At 46.6% G+C, this 17,995-nt stretch overlaps 1 protein-coding gene across 1 annotated transcript in view; it reads left to right on the plus strand.

Annotated features, from left to right (window-relative positions):
* Positions 1 to 17,995, plus strand: part of LOC132885533 (titin-like) — a 978,782-nt gene that overhangs the window by 909,788 nt on the left and 50,999 nt on the right. The window contains 1 exon segment of the mRNA XM_060920287.1: positions 2,676 to 2,942. Coding sequence (XP_060776270.1) covers positions 2,676 to 2,942 — 267 coding nt within the window.

Raw genomic sequence — 17,995 nt, forward strand, 5'->3', positions numbered from 1 at the left:
GTTTTATCTCACATATTGTCAATTTCAATAACATTTGAAAGTGTGGGGCGGCACAGTGGTGTAGTGGTTAGTGCTGTCGTCTCACAGCAAGAAGGTCCGGGTTCGAGCCCCGTGGCCGGCGAGGGCCTTTCTGTGTGGAGTTTGTATGTTGTGTCCGTGTGGGTTTCCTCTGGGTGCTCCGGTTTCCCACACAGTCCAAAGACATGCAGGTTAGGTTAACTGGTGGCTCTAAATTGACCGTAGGTGTGAATGTGAATGGTTGTCTGTGTCTATGTGTCAGCCCTGTGATGACCTGGCGACTTGTCCAGGGTGTACCCCGCCTTTCGCCCGTAGTCAGCTGGGATAGGTTCCAGCTTGCTTGCGACCCTGTAGAACAGGATAAAGCGGCTAGAGATAATGAGATGAGATGAGATTTGAAAGTGTTTACATGCATTTTTCACATGTGACTGAGGACTCACGGCCCACTGCAGCATTTCATCTTAATGGTGAAACATTAATTGGACACAATATGGGAGCTAAAAGGAAGCTGCTAATGTGATTTAATTATTATATTTTAATAAGTAATTATGTTTTTATTTTGTCATACTATTAATGCTAGTGTAGTTAATTAGTGTCGATAGCCGTCTGTTTTAATTCCAGTTTCATTCTCATCATGTTGGCAGTCATTGTTAGTGGCTCATTCCTAGAATAAGGAGATTATTCAATTCCACCATTTTTGGACATCAGCCGTTCTTCTCTAGTAGAGTGCTGATGAACTGGTGCTGGAGACGTTTCTGTGCAGTTGAAAAGTTTGTGTTCTTATTTCTGCTGTCCTTTATATCCTCTTATGTCCAACATCCATGTATGTCTCCTTTTTTTTTTTTTTGTAAGTGCTGGGTATTACTGTCAATCAGATTCCTTGTACATACAAGCACACTTGGCCAATAATAATGCTGAAGATGAGGCTGAATTTGATTCATGTATTAATATTATCCTCATTACTGATGAACCATCATTGTTTACAACACAATAATTAAAACACACGATAGTTAAAAGAGAGATTACCTTTTAAAAATTTGATTAAAATTCACGATTGCTTTCACAGCTTTCTGCTGATATCAGTGTGTGCTCACTCATAAGCAAGCACTGTCTTCCATCATCTGAGGCATTTGTTTATTTCTTATGGCTAAGTGCAGACAGATCGTTCTGTCCTCTGATGATACAGTGGCGTTTCTTTCATCATTAACTGCATGGTTTGTTTTATTTGTCTGAATGTGTTGTTTTGTGTTGGCTCACTTTGTCTCTTTTTTTTTTGTCATTAATTATTGCTAAAATAGAAACTGACTGATTTCCAGAAAATATTCTCAGTGGTATTCTTTGTCCCTGACATCATGAGGATGTGCTTTGATAGAGATTAGAGGTATATTTTTAGAAAAATGTACAGACTGTGAGAACTGATCCCATCCTGTGGAATGTAGGGAATTACAGCTTAATGTGTAAATCACTGCTTACACGCATAATACTACATATTAAATTATTCAGCTCCAACATAACTGCATGTCGGCTACTTGTTCCTGAGAAGCCCACAGCATTTTTCATGAGCTTTAGTTAGTTTTTTAATTGGTCATGTAGACCAGTTACTTAGCCTGTATCTAGGTATTCATATTTATTGCTCCAAAAACTATTTGCAGCTCACATTCCCCTTGTTTAGGAAATAGGAATCTGTTACATTACTGCTGTAAAGTAATTTCACATTTTCATAGATGAGAAATAATGAGGGACTGATGGACTTTGTGTGAATAAGGTAGAGTGGGAGATACAGATTTCTGCTGTGTTCAAATAATTTTAGTGGTGTGTGTGTCTTTCTGTCTGTCTATGTCAGGCAGCAGCACTAATCGCTTTTATTGACATTTGGGCAAAATACAAGTGTTCAGAAGAAAAAAAAACAAGACGTAACATTTCCAATATGTCTTCACTGACTCAAAATCACTTTTACCCGATACACCCTTTGAAATAAAATGGTATTGAGAAGAGAGACTGAAGATCTGCATCATAACACAGCAGTTATTGTTTGACCTTCACTCTGATCACAGTGAACATCTCATCTCATCTCATCTCATCTCATTATCTCTAGCCGCTTTATCCTTCTACAGGGTCGCAGGCAAGCTGGAGCCTATCCCAGCTGACTACGGGCGAAAGGCGGGGTACACCCTGGACAAGTCGCCAGGTCATCACAGGGCTGACACATAGACACAGACAACCATTCACACTCACATTCACACCTACGGTCAATTTAGAGTCACCAGTTAACCTAACCTGCATGTCTTTGGACTGTGGGGGAAACCGGAGCACCCGGAGGAAACCCACGCGGACACGGGGAGAACATGCAAACTCCACACAGAAAGGCTCTCGCCGGCCCCGGGGCTCGAACCCAGGACCTTCTTGCTGTGAGTCGACAGCGCTAACCACGACACCACCGTGCCGCCCCCACAGTGAACATTTAAATTTAATATCACTATTTTCATCCTCAACATCTGACGAGTTTAAAATTCCAAAACAATAGAAAAGTCATCATAAGGTGAAGTTGTTTATCTACAGGACGCGTCATCACAGAGACAGTAATACTGTGTTTCACTGTAGAAGTGATTAGTGAGGTAAAGTCTTCACACCCTGAGCTTGTGTTTCATTTCTAACAGAAAAACCTAAACCTGAACTCAGATCAGACCTTAAAGGAGCTGCACTGACAGGAAACTCAGTGACTCTGTACTGTACACTGAAGCTGCAGTCTGCTGGATGGAAGTTTTACTGGATCACATCCACACAGAGATCTGAGACTGATTCACACGACTACACCATTGGATCAGTTCAAGTCTCTGATGGAGGTCAGTACAAGTGCAGAGCTGGAAGAGGAAACCCAGTCTACTACACACACTACAGTGATGCACTCTGGGTAAATGTTATTGGTGAGTAAGAGGCTTTCTGTTAAATGATTCTGTACAACACTGAACATATAAACACCATGTGAACAGTGTCACAATATAGCAATATTTAGACAACGACATACAGAGAACTCTTTTAACTAACTGATGTTATGAAAGTTATTAAAGAGAGACAGTGTGATCACGGCTGAGCAGCGCTGGTGTGAGGTGAACTGGTGACACAACACTAGTTTAGATTTGGGAGAAAATGTCACCAACAAAACCTGTAAAACTCTTTTAACAAGCAGCTCAGAGGCTGTAAAAGGGGCTTCATAAAGTTACTGCTTCAGAAACATCAACATGCTCGAGTTGAGACCTGCCTGCCCTTAGCAAAAAGAAGTTTATTCAAGTGTACTATGAACAGGGGCGGACTTACCATTAGGCAAACCAAGGCGGTTGCCTAGGGCCCCCAAAATTTGGGGGCCCCTAACAGTCAGCCCCGTCACGGTAAACACCAAACAATATATATGTAATCTTAATTTGTCTCTGATATTAAGTAGTCAACGATATAAATGGAAAAACACATCAAAAGAGCATCAGAATATCGAATTCATGTGTATATAGTATTTGTCCCAGCACGCCCCCCTGGTTGTTTTACATTGGACTAGTCCATGATCTGACGACGTAGACAGGTGCGCGATGGGAATTCAAACCAAAGCAGCGGGAACTGTAAACAAGATGAAGCGCAGTTATGAGAGTGGTTGCGCTAAACGAAAAAAAAAGGGCACAAAGCAAAAAGAATGCAGCTGCACTTCTGAAACTAACTACATTTTTCAAATCGCCTGAGTCTGCTACAGCCTCAACCTCCACTGTTGAGGAATGTGTTCGTGTAGTTTGGGTTCCATACCTCTGCACACCACCTTTCTATGAAGACTTTGGAGAAGCCAGCATATAAGTAGGACTTTCTTTCTCATATGATTATGATGAACAATGGACATTTGGAGATTAAGGACTTTTCAGTAATGTACTGGCTGCAACCTTTAAAAACTCATACCTCTCTCTTTCTCTACCCCCCCCCCCCCCACACACACACACAATCTCTCTCTCTCTCTCTCTCTCTCACACACACACACACACACCCCTGTGGCAGCGGGGGTGTGGTCAAGCGCCGGTCTGTGACAGGAGGGCGGAGTCAGGGAAGGTAAGTGGCAGAATCACTTCACCTGAGAGCAATTAACCTGTGTTTGTGTGTCTTCCCAGTGACCGTGCCCTATATGAGGAGGGAGAGTGAGAGCGGAGGTAGCTCATCTCCAGACCAGACGCCGGTTGTGTGTGTGTGTGTCTGAGTGGGAAGTTGTTCACTGAAAATTGTAGCAATAAACGCCATATTAACCAACCTCATCTCTGTCCTGCCATCCTCTGTGCTCCACCCCTTCGTTAGAACTGTTACAGTGGTGCCGAAACCCGGGACCTGGAGCACAGCAGCCTCTCAGCCCCATGGAGCCCTCCCCGTTCGCTGAACTGATCCACGCCCTCGCCACGGCCCAGCAAAGCCAGCACCAGGCGCTACTCACCCTCCGAAAGGAGCAAGAAGAGCGGTTCGAGGCCCTGGTGTTGGCCCAACAAGAAGATCGCCAGGCGTTCCGGCACCTCCTCGCGTCGGTGGGGTCCACCAGCGCTCCTGCCGCAGGCCCGTCTCCCCTCACCGTCACCAAGATGGGCCCGCAGGACAACCCCAAGGTGTTCATCACGCTCTTTGAGCAGGTCGCCAAAGCCTTGGGGTGGCCGATGGAGCAGCGCGTGGCGCGCCTCCTCCCCCTGCTCATGGGAGAAGCACAGCTGGCGGTGCTACAGCTCCCCGCCGACCGCTGGCTGGCCTACGCGGACCTCTGCCGGGCCGTCCTCCAGCGCGTAGGGCGCACCCCAGAACAGCAGCGCCAGCGCTTCCGCGCGCTGCGCTTGGAGGAAGTCGGTCGGCCGTTCGCGTTTGGCCAGCAGCTCCGGGACGCCTGCTGGCGGTGGCTGAGGGCCAACAACCGCAACGCCGAAGGAATCCTCGACCAGGTGGCGCTGGAACAGTTCGTCGCTCGCTTGCCAGCAGGAACTGCAGAGTGGGTCCGGTGCCACCGCCCAGCGTCGCTGGATCGAGCAGTCGAGCTGGCGGAGGACCATTTGGCGGCTGTCCCGGCGGCAGGACAGCAGATGGCGTCTTCTCTTCTCTCCTCTTCTCTCTCTCTCTCTCTCTCTCTCTCTCCCCCTCCTCCTGTGTCCCGTCCTCGCCCCATTCCCCCTCCGCGGAGGCGGGGGCCGGCACCCCCCCAGCCGGCCCGCCGCACCCGCGGTGCCCTCCCGTTTCTCCCTTCTGTGTCTGTCTCTCCCCCACCTCAGGTGAGTGAGCCCCAGATCACTGGTGCAGAGGGAAAGCCCGGGCCGGTTTGCTGGCGCTGCGGGGAGCCAGGCCACCTTCAACAGCAGTGCACGGCAATGGAAGTGGGCGCGGTGGTTCGGATCCCCGACGCGCCAGAGGCCGCCCTCGATCGGGCCGGAGCGTATCGCATACCGGTGAGTATCCAAGGGGCTACATATCAGGCGTTGGTGGATTCTGGTTGTAATCAGACCTCAATTCGCCAAAGCCTGGTTCAAAACGAGGCATTGGGGGGAGCACGGGGTGAAGGTGTTATGTGTGCACGGGGATGTTCACAGCTACCCTTTGGGGTCGGTCCACATTATTTTCAGAGGGGAAAAATTTATAGTGAAGGCGGCGGTTAATCCTCGCCTTACCCACTCTCTAATTTTGGGGACCGATTGGCCGGGATTTCGGGGTTTAATGACACGCCTAGTCGAGAGTGGGTCCTGCCATTTGACAGGGGGAGGTCCCGGTGTCGCTTTGGCGGGAGCAGCTGTCACAGAGCTGTCTACGTCATCTCTGCGTCAGAGTGAGGAGCCGCCAGCTCCTCCTCTCTCTGTTGGGGAATCCCTCGCGGATTTCCCATTAGATCAGTCGCGAGACGAGACTCTGCGGCATGCGTTTGACCAAGTGAGAGTAATCGATGGTCAAACGCTCCAGCCGAACGCCACCCCGTCCTTTCCCTACTTCGCGATTATGAAGGATAGATTATACCGAGTGACGCAGGACACTCAAACTAAAGAGCGCGTCACGCAGCTTTTAATTCCGAAGAGCCGCCGGGAATTGGTATTCCAGGCGGCTCACTTTAATCCCATGGCTGGACACTTGGGGCAGGATAAAACACTAGCCCGAATAATGGCCCGTTTCTATTGGCCGGGGATTCGCGGCGATGTCCGTAGGTGGTGTACGGCATGCCGCGAATGCCAGTTAGTAAACCCAGCGGCCATTCCAAAAGCGCCTTTGCGCCCTCTACCGTAAATTGAGACCCCGTTTGAGAGAATTGGGATGGATCTCGTCGGGCCATTAGATCGGTCAGCACGAGGGTACCGCTTTATATTAGTTCTGGTGGACTATGCAACGCGATACCCGGAAGCAGTGCCTCTGCGCAATATCTCAGCACGCAGTATTGCAGAGGCACTCTTCCGCGTCATCTCCCGAGTTGGAATCCCGAAAGAGATTCTGACTGATCAAGGCACTACGTTTATGTCACGAACACTGCGCGAACTGTATGGGTTATTGGGGATTAAGCCGATCCGCACCAGCGTGTATCACCCACAAACGGACGGTTTAGTGGAACGATTCAACCGCACCCTCAAAAATATTATTAAGAAATTCGTAAGTGAGGACGCACGTAACTGGGATAAGTGGCTCGAACCCTTGCTGTTCTCAGTGCGAGAGGTCCCCCAAGCCTCCACGGGGTTCTCCCCGTTCGAATTATTATATGGGCGTAAGCCGCGCGGCATCCTGGACGTGCTGCGGGAAAATTGGGAGGAGGGACCTTCACAAAGTAAGAACGAAATTCAGTACGTTATGGACCTGCACGCAAAACTCTACACGCTCACCCACCTAACTCAGGAGAATTTGCGGCAGGCCCAGGAATGGCAAGCCCGCCTGTACAACAAGGGTACGCGCCTTAGAGAGTTCACACCGGGAGATAAGGTACTCGTACTGTTGCCCACGTCGAGCTCCAAATTGATCGGCAAGTGGCAAGGACCCTTTGAGGTCACACGGCGAGTCGGGGACGTCGACTATGAGGGGAGGAGAATGGACAGGGGTGGGGCGCTACAGATTTACCACCTCAATCTGCTTAAACTCTGGAATGAGGAGGTCCCCATGGCGTTGGTGTCGGTGGTTCCGGAGAAGGCGGAGCTGGGGCCGGAGGTTCAAAAGGGAACATTGGCATCACGTACCTCTCCGGTCCCCTGTGGAGACCACCTCTCCCCGACCCAACTCACGGAGGTCGCCCAGTTGCAGGCCGAGTTTTCGGATGTGTTCTTGCCCCTGCCCAGTCGCACTAACCTCATAGAGCACCACATCGAGACGCCCCCGGGGGTGGTAGTGCGTAGCCACCCTTACAGGCTACCCGAACACAAAAAAAGGTGGTTCGCTAAGAACTTCAGACCATGCTCGAAATGGGCATCATCGAGGAGTCCCACAGTGACTGGAGCAGCCCGGTGGTCTTGGTACCCAAGGCCGACGGGTCGGTCCGGTTTTGTGTGGACTATAGGAAAGTCAACGCGGTGTCTAAATTTGACGCGTACCCAATGCCTCGTATTGATGAGCTGCTCGATCGACTAGGCACGGCTCGCTTTTATTCGACACTGGATTTGACGAAGGGATATTGGCAGATCCCCTTGACTCCACTATCCCGAGAAAAAAACGGCCTTTTCCACACCGTTTGGGTTACACCAATTCGTCACACTTCCGTTTGGGCTGTTTGGGGTGCCCGCTACGTTTCAGCGGCTGATGGATCGGGTCCTCCGCCCCCACGCCACCTATGCGGCCGCCTATCTGGATGACATCATCATATATAGTAATGACTGGCCGAGGCACTTGGAACACCTAAGGGCCGTCCTTAGGTCGCTGAGGCGGGCGGGTCTCACAGCCAACCCAAAGAAGTGTGCGATTGGGCGGGTGGAAGTACGGTATCTGGGCTTCCACTTGGGCAACGGGCAGGTGCGTCCCCAAATTAATAAGACCGCAGCGATTGCGGCCTGCCCGAGGCCCAAGACCAAAAAGGGGGTGAGACAGTTCCTGGGGCTGGCTGGCTATTATCGTAGGTTTATACCTAATTATTCGGACGTCACCAGCCCGCTGACTGACCTCACTAAAAAGGGAGCGCCAGATCCGGTCCAGTGGACGGAGCAGTGTCAGCGGGCTTTCTCTGAGGTAAAGGCTGCACTGTGTGGGGGGCCACTTTTACACTCCCCTGACTTCTCTCTCCCTTTTATGTTACAGACGGATGCGTCGGACAGAGGGCTGGGGGCTGTTTTGTCCCAGCAGGTGGAGGGGGAGGACCGCCCGGTCCTTTACATCAGTTGGAAGCTGTCAGTGCGTGAGGGGCGCTACAGCACGATTGAGAAGGAGTGCCTGGCGATCAAGTGGGCAGTCCTCGCCCTCCGTTACTACCTGCTGGGGTGCCCTTTCACCCTCTGTTCGGACCACGCGCCCCTCCAGTGGCTCCACCACATGAAGGATGCCAACGCACGGATCACCCGTTGGTATCTGGCACTCCAACCCTTCAACTTCAAGGTGGTCCACAGGCCAGGGGCACAGATGGTCATGGCGGACTTCCTCTCCCATCAAGGGGGGGGAGTCGGCTGCAGGCCGGACGGGCGCCCGGCCTGAGTCGGGCGGTGGGGGTATGTGGCAGCGGGGGCATGGTCAAGCGCCGGTCTGTGACAGGAGGGCGGAGTCAGGGAAGGTAAGTGGCAGAATCACTTCACCTGAGAGCAATTAACCTGTGTTTGTGTGTCTTCCCAGTGACCCCGCCCTATATGAGGAGGGAGAGTGAGAGCGGAGGTAGCTCATCTCCAGACCAGACGCCGGTTGTGTGTGTGTGTGTCTGAGTGGGAAGTTGTTCACTGAAAAGTGTAGCAATAAACGCCATATTAACCAACCTCATCTCTGTCCTGCCGTCCTCTGTGCTCCACCCCTTCGTTAGAACTGTTACAACCCCATTATGGAATGGTGATGGAATACATGAACAATGGAATTTTGAAGATTAAGGACATTTCAATAATGCACTGGCTGCATCCTTTACAAACTCACAATCCCTCTGTATCTGTCTCTCAACCACTGTATTGCCTGTCACTAAATGTCTCTCTCTCTCACTCACTCACTCCCTCCCTCCCTCACTCTCTCTCACACACAAACTCTCTCTCTCTCTCATACATTTATCTTGGCATCAGTCTTATCCCACTGAAATGTAGAGGTTTCGATAGAGTAATATCCATTTGTGTTGTAGTTCTGATAACAGTAAGATCATTTTGTATCTCTGGTAATGTGTATCTGGTAAAGCCTGCGTCACAACTGGTCGTACGATTTTTAGGACGCACGACTTCTGCGTTTTTTTCAAACTTGAAAGGACGTAGACAGTTCGCAGAGGAAGTGGAAGTAGTAGCGTATTTCCAAGGGCTTTGCAAGAAAGGAACAAGTTTATCTCGCGAATAACGTGCGTCACGCAAGGCATTAGCAAGCTGATTTGAGGGAAGTGCGACGTACGATTGAACTACGACTTGTACGCGCTTCGTGCATATTCAATGAGGTACACGTACGTTCAATGCAATTGCAACATTTGTCTTTTGAAAACGTAAGAGCCACTTTCATCACACTCACGTCCAAAGTATGGTTGAAGCAAAATGAACGTACCTGCACCGTGCAGGGAAAGTACGCCTCGTGGTCTATTTCATCCTCTGCATTTAAGCGAAAAATATTATCCGTGATCAAACACATCGTATACATCAATCTGAGCCACGTGAGGCAGGATGACAATGCCAAGAAGAATGCGGCTTCGTCTTCTACATCTTCTTATGCAGGAGGAAGAAGAAGAAGAGCATGATGCCATAGTGGCCCTTGTGGCTCACAATCGTGTGGAGGAAGAGCGAGATCATAGACGCAGACGTTATTGGGTCAGGCCATGGCTTCAGAGGCGGGCACTTTTCGGCCAATATGACACACTGTTTCAGGAACTTGACCGAGAATCTGATGGGGATTACATGTCATTTATACGCATGGATCGGAACCTGTTCGCTGAGCTACTACACCGTGTGGCACCCTGCATCACTAAAGGTCCAAAGTAAGTAGCAATTAAAATGTTTTGAGAGAGAGAGATTAAAAGCAATATTGAATTGTTATGAATGTGTTTATATTGATGAAAAATGTTTTCATGCGAGTTTTTTCTGTGTTTCTTAATTTTAAGGAGCAGACGACCTTTGGAATCCGGTTTGAAACTTGTCATCACGCTGAGATTCCTAGCCACTGGCAACAGTTACCAATCACTGGAATTTAGCTTCAGAGTTGCGCACAACCCAATATTGGTTCTGGTGCCAGAGGTATGTACTGACATTTTTGAAGAGTACAAGGATGAACACTTCACCTTGCCTCAAGACCAAGACGAATGGCGTCAAGTTGCAGCAAAGTTTTCAGACAAATGGAACTTTCAACACTGTTTGGGGGCTATCGACGGCAAACATATAGAGATGAAGAAGCCAAAGAAGAGTGGGTCCTTGTATTACAACTACAAGGGATACTTCTCGATCGTCCTTCTGGCAGTAGCTGACGCAGATTACAAGTTTATTTGGTGCAGTGTTGGTGCACCAGGGTCTGCATCAGATGCTGGTGTCTTCAATGGAACTCGTCTACGACCAGCCCTCGAAGAAGGAAGACTTCCATTGCCAGATCCGGATCCCCTAACACGTGACGACCAGGAAACTCCCTATTTCCTGATAGGAGATGATGCTTTCCCTCTGCGCACATGGTTGATGAAGCCTTATGGTGGGAAAGATATCACACACATGCAAAGGGTGTTCAACTATAGGTTGTCCAGGGCACGTTGAGTGGTTGAAAATGCGTTCGGGATCCTAGCTAATCGATGGTGATGTCTGTTGACATGCCTGCAGCTGCAGCCACGCAACGTCAATAAAGTGGTAAAGGGGACTTTAAAGCTACACAACTGGCTTAGGACATGTAACCCTGGACTCCGAGCCAACGATGTGGATCGAGAGGATGGAGATGGAAACCTAGTTCCTGGTGCTTGGCAAGAGAATGTTCAACTGACATACACTCAACATGGTGGTGCAGGGCGTCCAAACTTTGAGGGCAAAAGGCAGCGAAACTACCTTTCAGACTATTACAATAGTGACGTGGGCCGGCTTCCATGGCAGGACCGAATTGTCAATATGTGAATACGGATATAACATTTATAAAAATTTAATAACAAAATTAGCAATGACAAATATAAAGTTAATTAGGAAATATACAATTTGTGGTGAATAACATTCAATAAAAAAATATTGGATTAATAAAAAACACAATTCATATTATAAACAAAATGTAAAACAGTATTAAACTTTATTGACAATAGCACATAATAATAACCAATCAAATAATTATGGAAAAACAAGACTGTATTCCACCATATAACAACTGTTTTCCGAACATTGAGCTAGTCGCCATGGATGTAATATTTAATATTGACATGCTCCCAGACACATAGATGCTCAGGCATAATAAATAATTATATATAAACGAAAATCCACAGTGTAGTATATTGATGCTATGTAATTGTACATTAATAATAAAGAAAGAATAATAAATACTCTTGGTTTGTTTTGAACATTTTTTAAAGTCTCAAATATATTATATATATTATTATTTATTATAAAAAAGTCTCTAATTCGAATCACAATCTGCGGGTTGGCAGGTGGGTGTGGAAAGCTTGGTTTCCTCTGTCTGATTTCTTTCTTGCGCTTTCTGGCTCTGTGAACACGTCGACACGTCACTTCCTGTTGGCAATGAGAAGTCTCCAGCCCACAAGCTTAAAGATCCAAGTGGTTGGTGCACCTTACACAGAAAAAGAAACTTAAACATTATACACTTATAACATTAGGTGCGGGCGGCACGGTGGTGTAGTGGTTAGCGCTGTCGCCTCACAGCAAGAAGGTCCTGGGTTCGAGCCCCGGGGCCGGCGAGGGCCTTTCTGTGTGGAGTTTGCATGTTCTCCCCGTGGGTTTCCTCCGGGTGCTCCGGTTTCCCCCACAGTCCAAAGACATGCAGGTTAGGTTAACTGGTGACTCTAAAGTGAGTGTGAATGGTTGTCTGTGTGTCAGCCCTGTGATGACCTGGCGACTTGTCCAGGGTGTACCCCGCCTTTCTCCCGTAGTCAGCTGGGATAGGCTCCAGCTTGCCTGCGACCCTGTAGAAGGATAAAGCGGCTTGAGATGATGAGATGAGAACATTAGGTGCAACACTTTCGTACCTTCCTTTGTAGAAACTCTGGGTTTTCTTAGTTACTTTTTAACATAGACGGACGGACAGACCCTATCGCCGGTGTTATTGATGCGTTTTGAATGTATTAACAAACAATAATGTGTAGTACTTTTTAATAACAAATAACATACCAAAGGAAATTATATTTACCAAGTCATTCCCCGGAAGTATTGGAGTACTGTTTGACCTCGGTGCATTACTGTCCGCATCCGGCTGATTGTTATGAAGCTGATGGAACTGTCCCGTGGAAGCTGAGCGAGATATTGTCGATTGTTGCAATTGTTGGTGTGATGAAGGCTGCTTTGTGTTGATTGGCAGCATTGAGGGATTCGACGCTTGTTGCACGAACTCTGGTCCATACTGTTTGGCCAAATGCTGTGAGTGCAAGGGTTGCCCCAAGGACCAAGACTGCTGTGGCTGCAGGGGTTGTTGCAAGTACAACTGCTGCTGCTGCTGCTGCTGGGGTTCTTGCAATGTCAACTGCGTCTGATGCTGTTGCAAAACCTGTGGATGGAACCACAAAAATTGCTGAGCTAACTGCTCGTGTGGATGCAATTCTGATGGTTTTGGCTGCGGGACAGATTCTGAAGGGACGGTTGTAGAAGCTGAGGTGGAAGTTCTTCCCGATGATATGTTGCATGCGGAGGTGCAAGTGGGTGGACGGAATGGACGAGTGTATCTGTTGATGAGCCAAAAGGCTTCTTCTTGGAAGTCGTCCTAGTGGTATTCGGGAACCTTGTTGAAGCGGGAGCACATCCATTTGCCAAAGGCGTGGCATTCATCGCCGTCGTCGTCCAGATCCTGGATCTTTAATCAAAAAGAAGGAAGGATCAGAAAATGATGAGATATTTTAACCAAACACAACTACATGCTGTATAATTAACATCAATGCGCCCACGGTTCTTAATTCTAAATACGAAATAAAAGGTAACGATCGTTACATGTGGGTCTTAAAAGTGTATGGTTTTTTTGAATAATATAATTCGAATTTTGTGGGTCACATACCTTTTTGGCTACCGTTTTGGAATCTCTGGGTTTGGACAAGAACTTTATGAGGGCCTCGTTGAGTTTTGGGGTCCGGCACCTCTTTAAGCCTCTTGCAGACGTTTTAACGGAGGCAGCTGACACTGTTTTATGGGTGGATGCACTGCTTCCTGCCTCCGCTTCCTCGGGGTCTCCCTCTCCCCCTCCCTCTACCTCTTCTTCCTCCTCCTCCTTCTCGCCAACAGGCAGCTGTAATAATTTGTAAAAGGTATGGGAATAGTTATGCAATAATTTTGACTGGCAGATCATCAACTGATATGGCAATAATATTAATTAAGGTTATGAAACCTTATTACCTCTGCAGTGTCCTGGGTGTAGGATCTTGGCACGATATATGTCTTTAGGAAATTGAAGCTTGATAACTGCCACCTCTTGCGACTTGTGAGAGTATCTGCTGCCTGACCAGACTTCGTTTTCAAAAGTTTTCCTACTGCAGTCCGTTGGTTTTTAAACCAACCAAAGATCTTTTGTGCTGAAATTAAGAAACATTAAATTTAAACCAATATAAAAGTATGTATGTCAATGTAGCATAAAATATATATGATTATGTGCTAATTTTTTTCACAAATATGAATTTCACAGGTATGTTTATTCTGATGTAAAATATATTTTAAGGCTAATGGAAGTATACCTTGTTCCAAATAAATTTCGTTGAATAATAGTAATTAAATGTAATGATGAATAAAAAATAGTAATTACCATCAGTATTGCAGTCCTTGGCCAGATCCTTCAGCAGCCTGTTCTTGAACATGCTGTTTGAATACTGCTCTGATGCTTTATTATAAAAGCAGTCGTGAGCCTCAAAGAATTCCACGAACCTCTGTTCGACACTGGATTGAAAGTTGTACGAGCCTTGAGTTTGTCTTTTCCCCGTTGCATTACTGGCTGTTGTACTGGTGCTGCCATCGCTGTCCTGTGCATCATCCTCCATGGCCGACAGTTCTTCCTTCTCCTCTCCATCTTCTCTCTCTTCTTCTATTGAGCGAGAAGCTTTCCCTGATACATCTCTTGGTGCAATAGTTTTGCACTTCGCCCCATGCTGAGACTTTGCCCCGCGCTGGGCCTTGCCTTTTCCTCTGTCACCCGCCATAATATTAAAACTTGAAAATCTAACGTTTCGGCGCCTTTGTAGAAACTCCAAGGATTTGCTATAAATTCTTTTTGCGGCCACCTTTTTATAACTACCCCAGCTTCAGGCGCATGTGACAACGCACATGCTTTGGGTTTGGCCCGTAATTAGGAAGCACATGCGCCTTGATTGACACGTACGAGTAATGTAGGTCACACGCGCGGCTCATGCCACTGTTCAACCCTGATCCCAAACACGCCTGCCACGCACGTCGCACTCAAGACACACGTAACTGTGGAGTGAATCCCACGTGCGTCTTTCGTCCGTACTGCCTATGAGTCTAGCGCACATTTTTCCGCTGGCGGCTGTTTCGAGCCATGCAAGTAATCCACGTCATTCCTACTCCCCAATTGCGGGGTTTGTACGTGTTCATTGCGCGCTTGCCACGGGCTGTGAAACGCAGAGTGGTCATAGAAAAGAATTGGTCGGACCAATTTCACTCTACGGCCTTTGCGTCCCACCTACGACATCGAAATTTCGTACGAATCACCTGCGTGCATCGTGCAATTGTTCGAAATTTTACCAATTTTTTGCCCGTAGACCGTTCGTAGAAGCCCGTACGGCCAGTTGTGGCGCAGGCTTTATATGTATCCATTTGTGTTCTACTTCTGATAAGAATAAGATCATTTTATATCTGGTAATATGTATCTTTGGAGTAAAAATAATAATTGGATTTCAGATATCCTTGTTTTATTAAAATATGGAGATTGACTCTTAAAATTGGCTATCTCTCTCTACTGTCTCTTCTTCTGTTGTTTGCCTTGTCGCTGTCTCTTTCTGGTTTGATCTGAGCAATAAACACTGTCAGAATTTTGGCAAATGCTGGAGTAATCTCAAACCTGCTTCACTGTGGAGCTTATTTGGGGCACATTGTTAGTGGCAGTTTGCTATCTTTTTTTCTGAATTTACAGCAAGGAGATATGGCATGTGCCAAGTAGGGATGACCATTATTCTGTATGTGTGTTTCAAGACTGACTTTTGAGGGCCCCATGTCTGTATTTCGCCTAGGGCCCCAAAATGGCTAGAACCACCCCTGACTATGAGTATACTTATTTTTTACTAAAACTGAGGAAGTATACTTGAAATTGACTTTTTATAAACTATATTTTATATACTTAAGAATAGTATAGTGAAGTATACTTGGCTTATACTGAAAAGTATAAACAAAAGTCTAAGACTAAGTACATTTATACTAAGACTTACACTTATACTTTAATACTAAAACTTATACTTTTTACGTTTTTCTGCCACAAAGTACTAATACTTAGTATATCTTGCTCCAAGTGCATAATAAGGTCAAGTCATTGACTCATGCTGAACATTTAATTTATATATTAATATAATATAATGCTGGAGTTTAAAACTTTACAGTATATAGTATGTGTGCTCAATTGCATTATCTTTATGTACCTTAAAATCATACACAAAAGCAGAAAAACTTCTGACTTATTTATTTTTGGTTCCAAAGGTGTGCACTTTTCTTTTACCTTTTTTGACAAGGAAGGACTTTAGTTCTCAGTTGAAGACGCTATGTTTACATTTTTACAAGCATATGCACAAGTTTTGCTTTACCACTTTTTACAAATAAGGACTTGATCTTGAAGAGACCATTATGTTTACATTTTTACATGCAAATGTGCACTTTTTCCTTTCATTTTCTCCAGTAAGGAAGGACTTGATTTCATAGGTCTTTGTTTTTTAAATGTTTGAAAATATACTGTATCAAACTTGTTTTCAACATTCTGTCTTGTGATTTTGTAAATGCATCACACTCTTGTGTACATACAGTATGAGTAAACTTTAAGAATACTTTAAGGAGTACATTTCCAGTATATAAATAGTAAGCTACAAGTAATATGCCAAGCAAACTTAAAGTATAACAAGTAAACTAGTGAAATAACCAACATTTATAACAGTAGCAGGGGGAAGCCATAGTGTAATGGTTAGAGAAACAGCTTTGGGACCAAAAGGTTGCTGGTTCAATTCCCTGGACCAGCAGAACTGACTTAAGTGCCCTTGAGCAAGGCACCTAACCCCCAACCGCTCCGGCAAGAGTGGTAGTGTACCTTGTGTCTGATTAGCCAAAGAAAAACTGATGATGCAGGTTATCAGTTTGGGCATTGAACCCGACTGACCGACTATAACGATATACTTAAAGTATACAATAATAAACTAAAAATAGGGACTCGAAGTATATAACTAGTACAATGGCAGTATATCGATAAGTGTACTTGTGGTAATCAAATCAAATCAAGTTTATTTGTACAGCGCTTTTAACAATAAACATTGTCGCAAAGCAGCTTTACAGAATTTGAACAACTTAAAACATGAGCTAATTATATCCCTAATCTATCCCCAATGAGCAAGCCTGTGGCGACGGTGGCAAGGAAAAACTCCCTCAGACGACATGAGGAAGAAACCTCGAGAGGAACCAGACTCAAAAAGGAACCCATCCTCATTTGGGCAACAACAGACAGCCTGACTATAATATTAACAGTTTTAACAGGTATAACCCTCAACTGTCCTCATGGGGCCATCCTTCACAGGAGTGGGGCGATAAAACTCCGACCAGACACAGGGCACCAGGATGGATCAAGCAGGTCCGAGGGGCAGAAGAGGCCAGCATCTCAATCCCAGGATCAACATGTAACTCAGAGGGACAGATGGGGGGGGGGGGGGGGGGGGGAGAGAAAGAAAACATGTTGTTAGGTATGCCCTAAAAATGACAAGTATTAAATCTGTGTGGTAGGCTCGCAGAGACGAGAGTCTTTACATCAGGCATGACACACAATGGCATGTTAATATGGTAAAAAAATATATCATGACCTGCTCTGGCTGGATGCTTGATTGGGTGATGGGAGCACACTCCTCAGCAATGATGAGATGCAGATGGGACCCTTAGGCCTGGCCAAGACAATTCAGTTACATTTCACCGGGTCTGGGACATGCGACAGAATGTCTGACGGCCGATTCCCTGCAGGCTACGATAGCCAGTCGAGGTCCCCACTGTCTCCACCAAAAGATTTCCCGTTGACTCCATGTAACTCAGAGGGACAGATTTGGAGTGGGGGGGGAGAGAAAGAAAACACAGGTGGTTAGGTATGCCCAATGTCACCTGAATAAGTAGGAACAGTATACATATTGCACCGAGTACAAGCAGGGACTCCGGCAACTAACTATGACAGCATAACTAAAAGGAGAGAGCCAGAAGGTAACACAGGCATGACGGAGCCCCGGGACATAAAGCAGCCAGCCACTGCACCGTCAACAAACTCGAGTGAGCAAGCGAGTGGGGACTGACAGCATCCATACATCCCAGTTTACCAAAACACTCTATGTCTGAGGACCCTCCAGATCTACTACTTTACCTCATAAACACCATTAACAAAAGACTTGACTAAACAGATATGTTTTCAGCCTAGACTTAAATGCTGAGACTGTGTCTGATTCCCGAACATTACTTGGAAGGCTGTTCCATAACAGTGGGGCTTTGTAAGAAAAGGCTCTGCCCCCTGATGTAGCCTTCAC

Source organism: Neoarius graeffei, chromosome 1 (genome assembly GCF_027579695.1).
Source record: "Neoarius graeffei isolate fNeoGra1 chromosome 1, fNeoGra1.pri, whole genome shotgun sequence".
NCBI classification, from domain to species: Eukaryota; Metazoa; Chordata; class Actinopteri; order Siluriformes; family Ariidae; genus Neoarius; species Neoarius graeffei.